This window comes from Lepidochelys kempii, chromosome 12 (genome assembly GCF_965140265.1).
Source record: "Lepidochelys kempii isolate rLepKem1 chromosome 12, rLepKem1.hap2, whole genome shotgun sequence".
NCBI classification, from domain to species: Eukaryota; Metazoa; Chordata; order Testudines; family Cheloniidae; genus Lepidochelys; species Lepidochelys kempii.
The window spans coordinates 4,005,551-4,025,169 of NC_133267.1; the positions used below are offsets into that span (position 1 = coordinate 4,005,551).

At 49.8% G+C, this 19,619-nt stretch overlaps 2 protein-coding genes across 6 annotated transcripts in view; one reads left to right on the forward strand and one right to left on the reverse strand.

The window, feature by feature from the left end:
* The window catches only part of COG4 (component of oligomeric golgi complex 4), a 31,999-nt gene extending 14,342 nt beyond the window's left edge, over window positions 1-17,657 (reverse strand). For 2 of the 3 annotated variants that reach the window (XM_073307203.1, XM_073307202.1), the window contains exons 1-9: window positions 17,479-17,657; window positions 16,240-16,322; window positions 15,232-15,346; window positions 11,967-12,141; window positions 8,722-8,915; window positions 7,313-7,418; window positions 5,410-5,567; window positions 4,479-4,537; window positions 862-995 (exon numbers count right to left, since the gene is read on the reverse strand). In XM_073307203.1, coding sequence (XP_073163304.1) covers window positions 862-995; window positions 4,479-4,537; window positions 5,410-5,567; window positions 7,313-7,418; window positions 8,722-8,915; window positions 11,967-12,141; window positions 15,232-15,346; window positions 16,240-16,322; window positions 17,479-17,619 — 1,165 coding nt within the window. In that variant the 5' untranslated portion in view covers window positions 17,620-17,657. Of the gene's footprint in view, window positions 1-861; window positions 996-4,478; window positions 4,538-5,409; window positions 5,568-7,312; window positions 7,419-8,721; window positions 8,916-11,966; window positions 12,142-15,231; window positions 15,347-16,239; window positions 16,323-16,776; window positions 17,074-17,478 lie in introns of all 3 variants that reach the window. The other variant, XM_073307204.1, reaches the window with a different exon arrangement.
* Window positions 17,658-17,884: 227 nt separating this feature from the next.
* SF3B3 (splicing factor 3b subunit 3) overlaps window positions 17,885-19,619 on the forward strand; it is a 50,986-nt gene continuing 49,251 nt past the window's right edge. The window contains exon 1 of one of the 3 annotated variants that reach the window (XM_073307205.1): window positions 17,885-18,025. The gene's annotated coding sequence lies outside the window, so the exon portion shown is untranslated. Of the gene's footprint in view, window positions 18,026-18,145; window positions 18,202-19,619 lie in introns of those variants that run through there. The other 2 variants (XM_073307206.1, XM_073307207.1) reach the window with 2 other exon arrangements.

Genomic DNA, 19,619 nt, shown 5'->3' on the forward strand with positions numbered 1-19,619 from the left:
CCTACGTGTATCGAAGTTCACTCTGCTCAGAGAGAGACTTAGTTACCTTAAGGATTCTACACCGAAAAGGGGGCTGTTTGCTTTAGTGCCATGGCTCCCAAACTGGGGTTTGCGGAGAGCGAGTGGGTCACATGCTGCTGGCTCACCTCCGTTTCCAGCTACTATGTAACAGACAGACATGCGAGTGGGAGCTGGCCCATGCAGCCATGAAAGAAAGCAGTGGTGTCCATGACACACTCTCCCCTCCATGCTTCAAAAATATTTAAGAACCCCGTTTTAGAGAACTAAGGTAGTGCATGCAAAGCATGCCAGACACCTGCCAGCCAGGGAGAGATATAGAAGACAAGCCCTGCACCAAAGGAGGTCCAGGGCAACACCATGGTGTGATATCACCTCCAAATTTCAACAATGGCACCGTCTACCTGCTTTGGGTGGGTGGAGGAGAGAGTCCATCCTTTGCATTTGTTAAGTCCGACATGCAACCCTGCCAGCTGCGGGGAAAGGAGACCAAGTAGCAGAAGGTAAAAGCTAGTCTCCAAACCAGCTAGCAGAAGAGCCTGACTGCACTAGAGGGCCAGGTTTCCTGTGCACACCGCTCTTCAGGTCTCCCAACAGTGAAGGAGGAGGACATGCTCCAAGAGACGCGCTACTGAGGGGTCAGACTGTGCAGGAGGTTGGATGCATGAAATGCTATTGTGAAAACGGGGGTCCCCATGCCACACGGTCCAGCCCTCCAGAGCGCTATCCCAGAAACTGCCTTCAACGAGCCGTCGCATAGCAGTGCCTGCTCTCACCCAGCCAGCTACCCACTGAGGAGCTGTAAAGACGGAGCCAGAGAAGCAATGGCATTCAAAGGATTACCTTGCTTTACCTCCTCCGAGGCCATGGAGTCTTCCACCTCAAAGTCCGAGACAATCCGTCTCTTGATAAATCTGAGGTACAGCTCACTGCGGGCATTCATCAAGGTGACCTCTGTCAAAATGGGGTCAAGTTCCCTGCAAGGGGCACAGTGAGAAAAAGTGTAGCAAGCCCACAAAAGGAAGGGCACTCATTTTCCTAAACCAAATGACACGACAAGGCAGCACATTCTACAGAATCATGGATGCTCATTTCTGAGGGAGCTGGGAGAGCCAAAGCTCTGCAAGATGGCTCAGAACAGCCCATCATTCCCTTTACTTTCAAATGCATTGCTGAACTCAGGCCTGCTGAGACTTGCTTCTGGCAACTTTATTATGGGTAGTAAAACACAGGACCTGCTAGACTTGAGCAGGCCAGGAGTCCAGCCAGCCCTCAGAGTGGCCAGCACCGGCTATTTCAGAGAAAAGTGCAAGACACCTACAGTCAAGGTTCCTTCCCCACTCTGAACTCTAGGGTACAGATGTGGGGACCTGCATGAAAACCTCCTAAGCTTATTTTTACCAGCTTAGGTTAAAACTTCCCCAAGGTACAAACTATTTTCCTTTTTCCCTTGGACTTTATTGCTGCCACCACCAAGTGTCTAACAGATATATAACCGGGAAAGAGCCCACTTGGAAACGTCTTTCCCCTCAAAATCCTCCCTAAACCCTACACCCCCTTTCCTGGGGAAGGGTTGATAAAAATCCTCACCAATTTGCATAGGTGAACACAGACCCAAACCCTTGGGTCTTAAGAACAATGAAAAAGCAATCAGGTTCTTAAAAGAAGAATTTTAATTGAAGAAAAAGAATCACCTCTGTAAAATCAGGATGGTAAATACCTTACAGAGTAATCAGATTCAAAACATAGAAAATCCCTCTAGGCAAAACCTTAAGTTACAAAAAGACACAAAAACAGGAATATCCATTCCATTCAGCACAGCTTATTTTCTCAGCCATTTAAACGAACAGAATCTAATGCATATCTAGCTAGATTACTTACTATGTTCTAAGACTCCATTCCTTTCTGTTCCCGGCAAAAGCAACACACAGACAGAGAGAACCTTTGTTTCTCCCCTCCTCCAGCTTTGAAGGTATCTTGTCTCCTCATTGGTCATTTTGGTCAGGTGCCAGCGAGGTTATCCTAGCTTCTTAACCCTTTACAGGTGAAAGGGTTTTTCCTCTGGCTAGGAGGGATTTTAAAGGTGTTTACCCTTCCCTTTATATTTATTACACCTACAGTGGACAGTTATCGAAGAACCTGCCCAAAGAGGAAGTTTCCTCCTATCCCCAAACAGCTAGGAGACTTCTTGTGTCCTGAAGCAAAAGGGATTATGATTGGTATTAAATTCAGGGTCACAAGACATTCACTGGTCAAGCAGTTTACCATGTAAAATAACCACCCTGGCATATAATGCACAAAAGGAGCAAAGGATGGATTTATCAAAAAGCTCTGCAAAAATAATTAAAGAACAATGTTCATTATGTTGGTGGATGCGACTACCATTGATAGGCTGGGACAGAAGCCATACTAGACCCAGCTAGCAATAGGTGTGATCCCTGCCCAGCCAGGGCTGGAATCTCCTGGACACTGCTCCCTCCGTGTGTGCTTTGGTATACAAACATTCATTACAAATCCTTGGCAAGAGCTAGTCTGCACGTGCAAACAAGGGGTTTGTCTTGATTCAGCAGGTGAGGAAACACACAATGGTACCTGCATGCAAAGAATAGCACATTGAGTGTGCAGAGAAAAGGTAGTTTCTTCTAATTTAAAAGGAAACATACTCCTTGAGCCTGCTTCAAAATCACTGTGCAAACATGACTTAAGCCTTGTCTACGCTGGCAGCAGCACGAAGGGCACGTGTAGCTACATGCCGCAGTGAAAAGTGGGCTGTATCCATGCTGGTGTGTACTACATATGGCAGTGAAAGGCTCTGGCGGGGGGAGCTCCCGGAGTCTTTGCCTGCTGCCCCCCCTGCCAGAGCCTTTCATTGCAGCAGGGATGCTACACTGCTAAAAAATAGCTGTGTAGACATGGGAGGCACTGCTTGGGCACTGGAGAGCTGTCTAGGGTATGTGCCCTAAGGGTCTGGCATGTCTTCACTCACCTAAGCTATGCCTCATTATCTACACTGCTATTTTTACCCATGCTGGGGGGACGTGCAGTATATGTTCTCTGTACACCACTGTAAATGTAGACGGTGCCTTACACAAAGCCTCACCACCAACCTGATGGGCAGGGAAATATTATCATCCCATTTTACAGATGGGAAAGCTAAAGCCCAGAGAAAATAAGAACAAAATGGCCATGCTGGGTCAGACCAATAGTCCATTTAGCCCAGTATCCTGTCTTCCGACAGTGTCCGGTGAAAGATGCTTCAAAGGGAATGAACAGAACAGGGCGATTATCAAGTGATCCATCTTTTGTTGTCCAGTCCCAGCATCTGGCAGTCAGAGGTTTAGTGACACCCAGAGCATGGGGTTGTGTCCCTGACCATCTTGGCTAATAGCCATTGATGGACCTTATCCTAATGATGAACTTATCTAATTCTTTTCTGAACCCAGTTATAGTTTTGGCCTTCAAAACATCCCCTGGCAACGAGGTCCAGAACGACTTGCCGAAGGAGGTTACACACGGCGAGTGTAATAAATGGTCATATACAATCACAAAAAGAAATTGTTTGAACAAAAATGTTTGTATTTTTTTTTATATGCATTTCTAGCACCTTGACGTGGTGGGAAGGCTTGTGTTTTCCAGTGCGCCTGAGAACTCTGCCGGCGGGAGCCTAAACTCCTGAGAGCCACCCAAGGGGAGGGACTGGACGAAAAGCTGCTCCTCCAGGTTGGGAGCTGAGCATTAGGCTAATCTAGCCTCGCCGAGACATAAGCCAACAAACTATCCTCATAAAGAAGTTAAATTATAGAAACACACCAAGGTAGGTGTGTTGTTCAGGGATGGCAGAGCTTGGTGTGCTCTAAGTGACATCCGACTGCATGGGAAGGATTCAGCTGTATTTACCTGGCATGCACAAGCGTGGTATGTGGGCTTCCAATGGCTTTAATCTGGGGCAACTGACGAGTTTAAGACCATAATGAGCGGGGAAAATGAAGTATTTCAATTTATTAGAGAGAAATTGATGCAACAGAATCTCGCTGTGTGGAGGGAACACAGTCCAGAGCCCAGAGTTCTGATTCCAGCTCTGCCATGGACTTGCTGTGTGGGAAGTCACAACACCCCATGGTGGATCACTTTTCCCAGCTATAAGAGTCACCATCTCCCTCACCAGAGAGGGCTGGCAGAGCTGCAGATTGGGCATCAGCCTCCTGCACTGTCCTATTCCTAGGCCTTCAGGGAAGTCAAGATCTGATACTTCAGGTAATGAACAAGCAGAACAAAGAAGCGTTGAGACCATCTTTATGAACCCCTATGAAAGGGCAATAAAGACACACACCAAAGGGATTTTATGCTTTAGTGGTTGTCAAGCATTTGGAAGATGGAAGGTGCAAGCTACCTGCGAAGCAGCGTTAATGCCAGAGGAATAGTGTGGAGGAAGAGAGCAGCTAGTGTTTTATTTTCTGTACCTTGGTTCAATCTTTTCTGTAGCTGAACTTCTCACCATGCTGTTTTGAACGTGCTGGAACTGCAATTGTGAGAACAGGAGAGCCATCACCATCTCCACCCGCCATCGCCCTTAACCCCACGCTAGGTTCCCCTATAGGACCGATCCTGCTGAGGAGCAGCTGGCACAGGGAGGTCCGAGGAAAAACCGACCCACTTGCATCCCCTGTTCCCCAGCAACTGAACTTACTGTGGGGCTCAGTGAGGACTTAGGCCAGGCAGAGCAAACGCAGATGGCCTCTAAAGGTGTGTGCCTATGAGACAGCTAACAGCAGTGCTGTAGCTGGCAGGAGGATCACTGAAAGAGTTAGAGACACAGTCTAGCTCAGAACGCCCCACAGGATTTCTCCTGTTCACCCAGTCAAGCCCCAAAGGATCATCTTTGTTTCTCCCACTCATGTCCTGTGGCCGCTGTCCTTCAGGGCAAAGAGTGGATGCCCACTTCCTGGCACTCTGTCAGCCATCAGGGCAGTGATGAGTAACGCCAGGTCCCTTCCACCCACTCACAAGTAGGGTTGCCAACTCTGCCTGAAGCTCTTCCAGGAGATTTTTTTTTCCCAACATGACAATGTCATTTTCTTAAAATATCCCATTGAAATCTCCCAGACTGTTTTCAATAGTCACTGGGAGATTGATGCCAATTCCAGGAGACTCAGTCCTGGGGGGTTGGCAACCCTACTCACAAGGCTGAGCTTGCTGCCTCAAACCTGCTGGCCTGGAAAGTGAGGTACCAAGCCCAAACTTCGCACATGGCCATGCAGAGCCCAGCATCGAGGCTCATGGAGCACACACCACTTGCAAAGGATTACAGGAGGTTAGAGAATCACTAGGTATGAGGCTCAGAGCCAGCTCTAGACCGCAGCCCAGTCAATCTACACTGCACATCACTCTTACCTGCCTGTGATAGTCCCTCTGCTTGATGAACTTGTCCACCACCTTCTCCACCTGCTGGTCACACTCCACCTGCAAGTGCTTGATCAGGGTGTACAGCTTCCCTGGCCCATAGTAGGTCTCCACTATGGGCTGGTGGGTCTCCACGATCCGAGCGATTCCTGCCAGAAGATAGTGGTGGTGATTTTTCGTGGCTTTAACGGTGGTAGGAAGCACCAGGCAGGGCAATTGCCCAATCCTGACCAAGACCTGGGCTGTGGCATCCTGATCTAGGGCGTAGGAAGGGGTACACAGCACCTCCCCAAGTGCAGCTCAGAATCCAGGCTGGTGGGATCCTCATATCACCCACCCCTACATCCTGGAGTGCCCTTCTCCCTCCCCGAAGTTATAGCCTCCACCTTCTCTCCCTTTTCAATCTAGGTCTGCTCTGCGAGCGAGGGGTGCGAGTTCCCTGCTTGGATACACACACGAGGGTAGCCCAGGGAGAGCTGGTGCCGGTATACACAGCACCGTAGCTGCAGGAGCATGGGCGGCAGCAGCAGAGGCATGGCTGAGCCATGCCAAGTACAAAAGCCAGTGGGCATGTACCCAGCCCATGCCGCTCAGCCATGCCGCCGCTGTCCAGGCTGCCACGGCTGCGGTGCTATTTCTACTCGCGCTAGCTCCAACCGAGAGACTGCACTACCTGAGCATGAGGGCTGCAGCAGATACCTTGCAGCCACTCCCAGGCAGCTCTTCGTGGGAGGCAAGCCAGCCCTCTCCCAGAGACTGAAAGGCCAGCCCCTCAACCATGCCTTCAGCCTCAATGCACTCCCAGCTGCCTGCTCCAAAAGCAGGGCACGTCGTGCTCGCTGCCAGCCAATGCAGCCAGCACCAGACGCAGGTGGGCCACCAAGCGCATTTGCCAGGTATAAAGTTTTGCACAGAAGAAAGCTGCAGCTCCCTAATCACCAGTTAAGCCAACTGGAAAAGAAACCTCTTCCCACAGCCAACACCAAAGCAGATCCTGAATGCCAAAGACTGAGTTCAATCCCCTACACACCCTTAATGCTACAAGAGAACAGTTCTAGCTCTAGAAAACTCATCTCAAGGCAAACTCTGCTCCTCTTCCCCAGACAGATGCTCCGAAAGCCAGCCCTGTGTTCTGCACTTCACACCACTGCCAGGCAAGCCTAGAAGATACACTCTGGGCGGTCAGCAGCAGCAGAGTGCAAACACAGGAGAGTGGCTTGGCAGTAGCATAGTATGGGATGACAGCAGAGCACTCTATTCCTTTCCTTGATGGTCTTCCCACAACACACATACCAGTCCCTGGCCCTCCACTCTCAAGGAGGGCAAGAGCTGCCTTGCCCCAACCCCAGAGAATCAGCCCAGGGAGGGACAGCAGCTCTTTGGCCTTCCGGGCTGGGATTTGTTCATCCAGTCAGGTGAGGCTGGGGAGCTGTGCGTCTGGAAAACTCTTCAGCAACTAACGAATTTGTTTGGGGGAGCCGGAAGGGAAAAGGGCAGCTTTCATGCCCCGTTCACCAAGCCCTTTCACATCCAGCTGACTATTGAAGGCAGAGATCTACAACTCTTCCTGTCTGGCTCTGGTTCAGTCCCTTAGGCTGAGAGAGACTGAGAAGGATAAATTCCAGGAGGAGCTGTGGGGAGGAAGCCAGCTGGTCCTTTGCAAGTCCCTCTCCTGCCAGCCAAAGCGGAACAAAGAGCGAGCTCCAGACCCAATGCCCCCTGCTGGCCAGAGACAGACAGCACTCCAACAACCCTTGTACTCTATTCCAGCACCACCGAGAGGAAAACGGCGCTGTTCTGCCCTCCTGCAGCCAGAAATGAGAGCTGCGATATTGTCTGGGCACCTTCCATCGCGGAAGATTTCCAGCTGACAAACCGTGCAGGGAGGGATTACCTTCGAAGAGGAGCGTCAGTGTATCTGCAAAGATGACTGCAGCCCTACGGTCACTCATGTCTGTCTCCATCACCAGTAACAGGTTCTCCTTGGCTTTGTTAGCGACCTAAACTCCGGGGGAAGGAGTGCGTCAGTGTGGTTCTGGTAGAGCCCTCGCACAAGGGAGACTTTTGCCCTCCTGCCCCATACAGCCCTTCCCCCTGCTGTTCCACCTTCCCTGCCACCAGCACGACAAGACACATGGACCTTACAGAGCAGGTGTTGATGCTTTGGGTCAGATGGCAGAGGAGACTCCAGGGGTAGGGCAGTCTACATCTCTAGCAGAAATGGGTGTATTCAGCTGTGCTATGCAAACAGGAACCACTGTTAAAACAGCAGACAAATCCTAGCTTCTCACCTCTAGAAAACCTAGCGAAAGGCAGCCTAGCAAATACCCCCAACACCATTCACCAGGGCTCCTGCGCCCTCTGCAGAGAGCTGTAGAACATGAGATCAATGTGGTACAGCCTGGCTTCCTTCAGCACGTGGGTACCTGACTGTAATTCCCTTTTACACCACTGGGGGGCACCCCAAGTGCTTTCTGTGAAGACAAAGTAGCCCAGCAAGGCCCTTCCTGTCTCTCACCCCCAAGACTAGAGGGTCAAAAAGAAGGGCCATGGGAATCTCCAAGGCACCTAACTGTACCTCTGACCTTGTTCTATGCACTGTGATCTCCTTCCAGACACTCTTCACCCTTCCCTCCCCATTCTGCCCCATCCCAGTTCTCCCTCTCCTTCCAAGTCTCCCCACAGACTTTCCCAGGTCTTCGCCTGTTGGGGCTCTTTCCACTTCCTCACTGTTTCTACTGTTTCCCATCCAGTCTGGTTCCTTTTCTCTAGAACAACCACAGGCAACAGCACTAAGCACAGCCCCCGGCACCAGCAGCTAGGACCAGGGGAGCAGGAGATGTAGGCCCCTCAACAAAATGCTAAGGTCTCATTTTCTGGGAGAAATCTGGCTAACCACAAGGGATCATTTAATCAGATTGAGGCACATAATGGCATCAGGAGAAACTGATCCATGTGCCAGTGCAGTAGGGCTGGGTGCAGAGGGGCCACGCTGGCCACAGGCTGAGCGCAAGCAGCATGGTGCTGTCTCTAAGTGAGATAAGGAGGGGGGGAAAAAGCCACAGAGTGAGGACCTGGGATCTGTGACTGATCACCCAAAAGCCCCACCTGGTAGCACAAAGAGCAGGGAAAGTGCTGACCAGGCCCAGTCTCGTCTCGTCACATCGCATCTAACCATTATTAGATGCACAGGAGCCAAGATCTCGTTCCTCAACACCTGTGTTGGCAGAAGCCCAATTTTACTCTCCTCTGAGGTGCTGTGGCCAGCCCAGGGGCCACCGTGGGTTCTGCAGCGCCCGTTACCTGTTTGCAGAGGTACTCTGAGAACTTGCTCAGCCCCTCCTCATGTAAGCCCAGCAGGGGGAAGATCTTGAAGAAACGTTCCACCTGAGGCAGGTTGCCCTGCTTCGTAGCCACGTCAAATTTCTCAGTCACTATGATCTTCAGGCGCTGCTCTGCCTCCTGCAGGAGTTTCAGGTTGGCATCAATTATGCTGCCTGTTCAGAGGGCACAGCACTGCATTAGTACGAGGTTCAGGACACTTACCCTCCTGGCACCATGCCCCTGTCGGAACAACTCCAAGTTGGCAGTCAGGAGCCATCAAAGCCTGGAAGGAGACAGGTCCCTGGCTCATATTCATTTCTTCCCCCAAACCACCCAGGACCTTTAACCTAGAGGTAAAAATGGGGGTGGGGGTGGGAAGGGTATGTGTATACATAGACTCTTCCAGCTCTGGGGGCTCATCATATCCCTACTCCCTAAGGCCTGGAGAGAAAACCTAATTAGGGTTAAAACACGTTAGCAACTCCGATGAACATCATTAATCCCTCCCTCTCTCTCCTATTGGCCCACACCCCCATATCCACCATGCATGGCCAATCAGATGCTCCACTGAAATATCATGGCATGCCTAGTCCCTGGGTCAGCAGAGGGGCTGTTAACTGGAACAGCCACTACAAGGTCCACTGCTGGCCATGTTTATCTTGCTTCTTTAGGAAGTCACCCCCCCCACACCCAATGAGCACCCCACATGTTTAGCGAGAGGGCAGAATGCATGCCCCCCCAACCCACCAATGCCCAGGTGTAGAAGATGGGAGCAGCGGAAGATGGAGAGCGTTAGGAACAGCTAATTACAGAGAAATGGAATGGTGACTGAGCTCTCGCAGAGTTCTGGCAGGATGCTGTACAGCAAGGGCTTTACAAATTCACTCTCTAGCCAGTAAGGAATTTCTGTAGGTGAGACTGGAGGGGGCAGAGCACTAATGCATCAACCTCTGCAATATTTAAACTTCTATTTAAAAAAACAAAACGAGACAAGAGGATTTACAAGCCATTCTGATTATCAGCGGCACACACGGAAAGCTTTCATTACTAAGGCTGCCTGAGATTGCAGACAGACAGCCGCTGTCTCTACAGCTCAGAGCGTCCCCCAACTAGCAGCAGCAGGAAATTGGCAAGAATCTGCTAGATTTTGCCATGGCTATTCAGCACCTTGTGGGCAGCTGTGAAACCGAAAAGAATCAGTCTTATTCTGCTGCCGCTTGGGGAAAAACTCTGAGCTGCAGCCCAGACATACTGGAGCTATTCACAAGGACCCCAGAAATGCAAGATAGGGGAACAGAAGAGACATGGCCCTCTTCAAAAGCAGCACATAGGAAAGTCTGAATGACAGAGGGCAGGGAGAGGAGAAAGAGCTCCTCACCACTTCCAGAAACCAGAGGGCAGTGGGCATGAGTAATCACCCTGAGCCTGGCAGTGGGCATGAGTAATCACCCTACCACCTGCTACATCTGTGGTGCAGCAGCACAGAATGCTGTCCTGGAGAGAGACAGCCAACGAGAGGGCAGCTTGAGCCGGGAAGGGGGCTTGGAAAAAGCTGTTGGATAAGGAGGGAAGGAGAAGAAGCTAGATGCTGAGCAAGCAGATGAATTGGCTCTGGGGTAGGAGTTGAGGGGGCAAAAGAAAGGAACAGGACAATAAAAACAGGGGACTAGGAAGTGAGAAGGAGAAAAGAAAGAAAAATAGGAAAGATTACAGGATCAGGAAAAGCAGGAAAAAAAACAGACCTGAGTATGTGAGCAGATATGTTAGAGAAGGGAAATAGATGGAAATAAAATCTACAGACGTACCAGAGACAGACTATCAAGGGGAAAACCTAAAGGAAATATATTTGGTGAAAAACGGAATTGGTCAAATTTATTATTTATTTGGTGTATGCAGTCTGGTCTGATATAGTGGACTGCCTCTAAAACATCACTGAAATTCAGCTGCAGCACAAATTCCATGTCTGGTACGAAACCAGCTGAGAAGGCGCCGTTGCCTTCATGGTAAATCAAACCCGGGTTGACGTTCAGTGGGGTCTGAGACAAGATAATTGATCAAGAAGCTGTATTAGATTAAAACAGATCCTGAAAACAGTAAGTGAGAAGTCCACCCACAAGGGACCTAAAGTACATGAACATCTGTTTGAACATCTGTTGAAGGAATACAGTTCAAAGGTGCCTAATGGACAAATGAGGGCCCACAAGGTAAACAAACCTGACGTGTGCATAAACTCAGTGGAAAGAGGTCCACCCTCAAGAACATTGAATCTACGGAGCAGTAAAAGTCGAAGAAAAGCAAAGAACAGGACAGCAAGGACGGCTGAACTTACAGCCAAGGAGAAGAAAAATTGATTCTTCCCTAAAGTGACACAGTCTATTGTTGAATGATCTCTTTTGTTCTTGTTAATAACAATGCATTTGATATTAACTGCAGAGTAGCAAAGGGTACCATGTACAAACTCGCAAAGGTTAACGTGCTGGTAACCTATGGGTTATTACTATAGGTAGTAAGTACTTGGTTATGTTATTTAGCCTCCTGGGACAATTTGGGGGGTTTTCCCTTATCAAGTTCTAAAAATTTAAAATGATCCCTTTTGTCTTGGTTTGCATCTGCCTCGCCTCACAGTTAGCATAACCTAGCCGGGTCACTGCACATGATTCAACTTTATCAGACACCTACAAGCCAGTGATTTAATATAAGAAATTAAACTATAGAGCAGAATCCAGGGACAAGCTCCTAACAGGTATTCCAGCAGCCCTCTGGGCATCACACCATGATGCTGCAGTGGGCCCTCACTGATGAGCACCCTTCCTCCCATCTTTTCTATCATGCACCACTGATTAGTGCATTTAGCCTGCTGGCTAGTAAGTGGCTGCCAAGCTCTTCAAGCCCCAAGTCAGTAACTCTACATGTGTGGCAGTTTGCATAGTTTTAGGGCCAGAAGGGGCCATTATGATTATCTAGTCTGACTTCAGTAGCCTTTGCAGTAACTAGCCACCTCAGCTTTCCCCCGAGTAATATTTGAACCTAATTATATCTCAGAAGTATTCAGACATTTCCATGTAAACGGCTACCTGCAGAAGCTGCCAACTAATTCCATAATCACAGTCTTTGTTAACACACCCATTGGCTTCAGTTTCTTTGGCTCTGGACAAAGTTAGAGCCTCAAAAAGCAAGAGTGCTCAGGTTATTTTACTAAACAGCTACACCTGGACAGCACCTACCCTCCTGGCCTTGTCGGCTCAGCTCAATGACTGATTTGTCCAGAGACAAGTAGCGGTGGATATGAGCAGCTGCTTGTTCATAATCTTCATTTCTCAATGCTGTTTGAACCCCATCCATGCAGAACTTCAGGTCCAAGATGTCATCAGCTCTCTGGATGGCCTGATAGAGGCGGTTCTGCAAGATAAACAACAGTTAAGACTTCCCTTCCGTGGCTGGGCCAGAGCAACAGAACTAGAGAGAGGAGAGTACAGCAGGAGGGGGAGGAGAGATGGCTGCCAGAGATGGAGAGGCTACTTCGGTATAAGGTCAGCAACTAGCTGGATGAGAAGCTTGAGCTGCTTTGAGAGTTGTGATGGATAACCTTAAAGGAAGAAGGGCCCCAAGTCTGTCCACCCAAAATCTGGATTGTACTCAAGAGCCACCCCTAATTTGCACAGAACAGAGCAGATTACAGCTCACTCACCTTTAGCAGAGAGGCCTGGTCTGCACAGATTACAGGTGTCAGCATGCAATCTTTAAATCTACCTCTGTACAAAGAAGATGGTAGCTCCAGACTACAGCATGGACCTCTGAGGTCCATGTCTACCTCCATTGTCTCAACCTATTACACCAGGAGTGAGGAAGGGAGGAATCATAGAATATCAGGGTTGGAAGGGACCTCAGGAGGTCATCTAGTCCAACCCCCTGCTCAAAGCAGGACCAATCCCTAACTAAATCATCCCAACCAGAGCTTTGTCAAGCCGGACCTTAAAAATATCTAATGAAGGAGATTCCACCACCTCCCTAGGTAACGCATTCCAGTGTTTCACCACCCTCCTAGTGAAAAAGGTTTTCCTAATATCCAACCTAAACCTACCCCACTGCAACTTGAGATCATTACTCCTTGTTCGGTCATCAGCTACCACGGAGAACAGGCTAGATCCATTCTCTTTGGAACTCCCTTTCAGGTAGTTGAAAGCAGCTATCAAATTCCCCCTCATTCTTCTCTTCCGCAGACTAAACAATCCCAGTTCCCTCAGCCTCTCCTCATAAGTCATGTGTTCCAGTCCCCTAATCATTTTTGTTGCCCTCCGCTGGACTCTTTCCAATTTTTCCACATCCTTCTTGTAGTGTGGGGCCCAAAACTGGACACAGTACTCCAGATGAGGCCTCACCAATGTCTAATAGAGGGAAACCATCACATCCCTCGATCTGCTGGCAATGCCCCTACATATACATGCCAAAATGCCATTGGTCTTCTTGGCAACAACAGCACACTGTTGACTCATATCCAGCTTCTCATCCACTGTAATCCCTAGCTCCTGTTCTGCAGAACTGCTGCCTAGCCATTCGGTCCCTAGTCTGTAGCGGTGCATGGGATTCTTCTGTCCTAAGTGCAGGACTCTGCACTTGTCCTTATTGAACCTCATCAGATTTCTTTTAGCCCAATCCTCTAATTTGTCTAGGGCCCTCTGTATCCTATCCCTACCCTCCAGCATATCTACCTCTCCTCCCAGTTTAGTGTCATCTGCAAACTTGCTGAGGGTGCAATCCACACCATCCTCCAGGTCATTGTGGTCACATCACAAGAGAGTACCACTATTTTTCCTCACCCCAAACTAATGAAGATATTGAACAAAACCGGCCCCAGGACTGACCGTTAGGGCACTCCACTTGATACCGGCTGCCAACTAGACATGGAGCCATTGGTCACTACCCGTTGAGCCCGACAATCTAGCCAACTTTCTATCCACCTTATAGTCCATTCATCCAGCCCATACTTCTTTAACTTGCTGGCAAGAATACTGTGGGAGACGGTGTCAAAAGTTTTGCTAAAGTCAAGGAATAACACGTCCACCGCTTTCCCCTCATCCACAGAGACAGTTATCTCATCATAGAAGGCAATTAGATTAGTCAGGCATGACTTGCCCTTGGTGAATCCATGCTGACTGTTCCTGATCACTTTCCTCTCCTCCAAGTGCTTCAGAATTGATTCCTTGAGGACCTGGTCCATGATTTTTCCAGGGACTGAGGTGAGGCTGACTGGCCTGTAGTTCCCAGGATCCTCCTTCTTCCCTTTTTTAAAGATGGGCACTGCATTAGCCTTTTTCAGGCTGTCCAGGACTTCCCTGGATTGCCATGAGTTTTCAAAGATAATGGCCAATGGCTCTGCAATCACATCTGCCAACTCCTTTAGCACTCTCGGATGCAGCACATCCAGCCCCATGGACTTGTGCTCGTCCAGCTTTTCTAAATAGTCCCAAACCACTTCTTTCTTCACAGAGGGCTGGTCACCTCCTCCCCATGCTGTGCTGCCCAGGGCAGTAGTCTGGGAGCTGACTTTGTTCGTGAAGACAGAGGCAAAAAAAGCATTGAGTACATTAGCTTTTTCCACATCCTCTGTCACTAGGTTGCCTCCCTCATTCAGTAAGGGGCCCACACTTTCCTTGACTTTCTTCTTGTTGCTAACATACCTGAAGAAACCCTTCTTGTTACTCTTAACATCTCTTGCTAGCTGCAACTCCAGGTGTGATTTGGCCTTCCTGATTTCACTCCTGCATCCCCGAGCAATATTTTTATACTCTTCCCTGGTCATTTGTCCAATCTTCCACTTCTTGTAAGCTTCTTTTTTGTGTTCAAGATCAACAAGGATTTCACTGTTAAGCCAAGCTGGTCGCCTGCCATATTTACTATTCTTTCTACACATTGGGATGGTTTGTCCCTGTAACCTCAATAAGGATTCTTTACAATTCAGCCAGCTCTCCTGGACTCCTTTCCCCCTCATGTTATTCTCCCAGAGGATCCTGCCCATCAGTTCCCTGAGGGAGTCAAAGTCTGCTTTTCTGAAGTCCAGGGTCCGTATTCTGCTGCTCTCCTTTCTTCTCTGTGTCAGGATCCTGAACTCGACCATCTCATGGTCACTGCCTCCCAGGTTCCCATCCACTTTAGCTTCCCCTACCAATTCTTCCCAGTTTGTGAGCAGCAGGTCAAGAAGAGCTCTGCCCCTAGTTGGAATGCTATCTGACCAGCTCTGATAAACAGGGGATTTCCTTTTTTTACTTGTACATTGGTACTGCCTAGGAGCCTGAAGGAGGTACCAGGATCCTGCCATGCTAGGTGCAATACAAACCTAGAACAAATCAGGGCTCGGCTTCAGCTCCTGTCTTCCCGCATGCAGGTGAAGAGCTCATGCTCCTCTATCTGTTAAATGCATACTTGCTCGTCTACTCACCCACACACAGCAGAAAGAGAGCTCAGTGCATAGCTCCCACATTGTCTTGTTACCTTAGCAAGATCAAGCTGCCGAACTTTACTGCTGACGTTTTCAGCCAGGTTACAGGTGAAGGTGATCATCCCAGCCAACTGTCTGGCATCCCCCTCAATCAGCTGCAGGTTAGGACTGGAAACAGATGCAGGGAACATTGGTTATACATGTGAAAAGTGGATATGAAGCAGCAGTACATTCTGCGATGTATTTCCCCACACAAACACTTGCATCTGCCAGCACCATGGTCTCTCACCCCTCATGAACTGCTGCGTACTTTCACTGAAGCAAGAGGCCAAATCCAAGAGTGATATGTAGAAGAAAGCAGCACATCCAGGCCTGACCAATGGCTGTCTCCCTTGTATTAAAACGGTGTGTGGAGTTGGATTGATGCGCTGGCCTTGTGTTTTGTGGAACTGCCATCTTGTATTCCAGAATCCAAGCTTTTATTAAATATAATTGAGGATCTAGCTCTTACGGTCATAAAAATAACTTACAAAATGAACTAGAGGTAAGTAGATGCAGTAATGTCTGCCCAAGTCTACAGACAGTCTGAAACAACAAAGCTGAAGAGGCATTCTATTTCCATTCATATAAATTGACTGTTAACTCTTAAGCCTACTGTTAACAATTTGAATGTAATCTTTGTTTACAATTTCACTACTGATCAAAGCATGAGTGGGACAATTAAGAAGAACTTCACAATCTACTGTAAATGGCAGCTCATTCTGTTGTCACAGGTGGTCACATCACAAGAGAGTACCACTATTTTTCCTCACCCCAAACTAATGCTGTATAATTCTTTTTCATGTACCTTTCATGTCAAAGTGTTTTCCAGACAGAAATTGCTTCCCACAACGACAAGCAGCTTCATCTGTGGTAGAATGAAGCAGCTGCCGAACAGTGTAAGGTAACATTACAAGGAAGAATTTGATATCCAGAGCTTGCTTACTTTCTTTTTTAACCAAAGCATCAGATCACATAGTACTAGCTTCACTCAAGCAGGATTAAACTGGTGAACTACTAACCCCAGACGATGAAGGGTGACCATCTTGCTCTCTATGGTATTCTGTTGTTCCAGGAGCGCCTCCAGCTCTTCCTCCACCCCTTTCTGAAAAAGAAAGCAGCCCCACGTCACTTCATGCCCCTTTCAGACCAATCATCAACGCCACTAGCTAAGAACCAAACTCTCAAATCAGGAGCATGAGCCAAGCAGGGCACTAAAGCTTCTGAGAGTTCAGCTCACATGCAATCCTTCAAAAGCCCAGAAATCCATCCTAATCTGACAGGTTTCAGAGTGGTAGCCGTGTTAGTCTGTATCAGCAAAAACAACGAGGAGTCCTTGTGGCACCTTAGAGACTAACAAATTTATTTGGGCATAAGCTTTTGTGGGTTTGCCCATGAAAGCTTATGCCCAAATCAATCTGTTAGTCTCTAAGGTGCCACAAGGACTCCTTGGTGTTTTTCCTGATACAGACTACATTTACACCCCAGTCTCTTCTCAAAGGCCAATTCTGGGGTACGCGGGCAGTCCTTTATTACACAACATTTTCTTAAAAAATCACCTCTGCCCAAGGTACGGGTGACCAAGCTGCCTACATGAGTGAACCAGAGTTCGGCAAGTTGCTCCTAGGCTTAGAAGATAGGGTTGCTGCAGAGGCAATAGAATCAGCCTGTCAGGGCTGTAACAGGTGGTCAAAGAAGCATTTAACGTTGTTCTGTAGCAATCTTTCCTGACCATCTAATGAAGTTCTGGCAAAGAGACATCCAGTCTTTCTGGTCAGAGGCTATATCACCACCCCATCGGGGGCAAAGGGAGTGGGAGTACTTGAATAACGTGACGACAGCTTCGCTAAAAGAACCTAAATAGAAGAGAACAGTTGGGAAAATGGCTATATGTTAATTTTGGAAAGTCACCCGCCCTAAGTCAGAGATACTGATGTTTTCCCTCCAAACGAGATGCAAGTGATTCCCTGCAGCGTTTTAGCACGCAATAATGGCCAGCTCATATGCAATGCGTCTCAACGGTAGCTCTCACAGCACTTGAGGAGGAGGTCAGTGACAGTGCACGGCGGCCAGGACACCGATCTACACTGCAGTGAGCGTTTCAAACAACGCCCCGCGGTTCTCCCGCAAAGGAAAAGGAGTAAGTTTGGGTCCTTTTCTCCCGTCCCAGGGACCCGTCTCTGGGGCAGGGCGGAGGGTCCCGACTCCCGGAGGGGGCGTGGGGCAGACCCAGGACCCGGCGCTAGGCGGAGCCGCCCCACCTCCTCCCCGCACAGGCGGCTGTAGGCGGCCTCCAGCTCTGGCAGGTCGGTGAGCGAGCGGATCCGCTCCATAGAGAGTGACGAGGCGGAGACGCCGCCTTCCCCCCCTGGCAGCCACAACCCCGAGACAGCCGCCGCCATCTTTGGTTCCGGGTGAACCGTCACTTCCGGAAAAGCCTCCGAGGCCCCAGCGATGCGGTCCGCGCGGCAGTTAGGGCTGTCCCAATTGGTGCCTGAGTGGCCCATCCTCACGAGGCCTCTCGGTTTGGGTTGGCGACGCGGAGCGAGGGTCTCCGGGGGTCGAAGGCGGCGGGGTAGGAGCCCCGGGGGAGGTGCCTCGTTTTTGTGTTGGGTTCGTTCAGGCATTGAGCGGGACAGCCCCGCGTCGCGCGCGCCGGCGCGTCGGAAGCCCCGGGGGCGGGGCAGGTCAGGGCGCGCGCTGGGTCGATGGCGGGGCGGGTTGGCCGGCCGGTGGCCTAGGGGGAGCGAGCGAATCTGCCGCCATCCCGCGCGGTGAGAGCCGCCGCAGCCTGCGGGGCAGCGACGGGTAGGAGAGTGCGACGGGCCGCGGCTGTGGGGCGGGGTATCGGCCGCGCTGTGCTCCCCGAGCGCGCTCAGGAACCGCCCTGGCTCTGCGGCCCCTCCCGCTCCGGGCGGGCGTGGGGAAGGCGGGGGAAGGGCGGGGAGAGGCCGTGGGGCGGCGGGGAGGCCGTGCACGTCGAGGTGAGTGCAGGCTGTACCGGCGGGAGCCGCGCGCGGAGTGGGGAGGGGGGAGGGGATTGTGCATGTGGGGCGGGGGGAACACTGGGGAAGAGCGGAGCCGGGCGCTGGAAACTGGTGGGGAAAGGAAGCGAGATGTCAGTGGGAAGAATATGCAGACGGGGCTGGGGTGGGAAAGCGGGGAGCCTTCCCCTTCCTTTCCTCTTTGAATGGCCTTTGGGTGCTTTGATTGCACATGTTTGCCTGATGCTGGTCCTGTGCGTGCTGCCTCACAGCGAAGAGGTGAGCAACTTTGCCTGACTTTTCTGTTCCCTGGGAGAAGCCAGGCCTCCTTCATAAACAGGGTGACTCTGTGGAGGTGCCCGAAGACAAATATTTCCATGGGAGGAGGCACAGATGCCCTTGTTTCTCCAGGACTTTATTAAAGGGCCGCTATTAGCTTGAAAATCAAGTCCGCTGGATAGGTAGCTCCAGGTGCTGAGTCACTGTTGTGTTTTGTGGTTTTACTATCACTGGGAGCTATTTTCTGGTCTAAACGTTTTTCTTTCCTCTGTTGCTGTGTGAAAGACCCACACGCAGCGGAATTTTGGTCTCCCCTGGGGGAAGTGGAACTGACCGCACAAAGGGTGCCGAAATGCACCACCAGCGACACCATCACAGGACCTAGCCAGATCAGCCACACCATCACCGGTTCATTCACCTGCATGTCCACCAATGTAATCTACGCCATCATGTGCCAGCAATGCCCCTCTGCTATGTACATCGGCCAAACTGGACAGTCCCTACGTAAAAGGATAAATGGACACAGATCAGATATTAGGAACGGCAATATACAAAAATCTGTAGGAGAACACTTCAACCTCCCTGGACACACACTAGCAGATTTAAAGGCAGCCATCCTGGAGCAAAAAACCTTCAGGACCAGACTTCAAAGAGAAACTGCTGAGCTTCAGTTCATTTGCAAATTTGATACCATCAGCTCAGGATTAAACACAGACTGTGACTGGCTCGCCAACTACAAAAGCAGTTTCTCCTCCCTTGGTGTTCACACCTCAGCTGCTAGAAGAGGGCCTCATCCTCCCTGATTGAACTAACCTCCTTATCCCTAGCCTGATTCTTGCTTGCATATTTATACTTGCCTCTGGAAATTTCCACTGCATGCGTCCGACGAAGTGGGTATTCACCCACAAAAGCTTATTCTCCAATACGTCTGTTAGTCTGTAAGGTGCCACAGGACTCTTTGCCGCTTTTACACATCCAGACTAACATGGCTACCCCTCTGAGAAATGCACAAAATACACTGGAAAATAATTTTTTAAAATTTCAATTTTAAATTTAATTTTAAATTTAAACCTTTAATTTAGGTGGAAGCTGCTGGCCTGTTTCCCTTATCTACCTGTAGAAATAAGCATTTCAGGCTA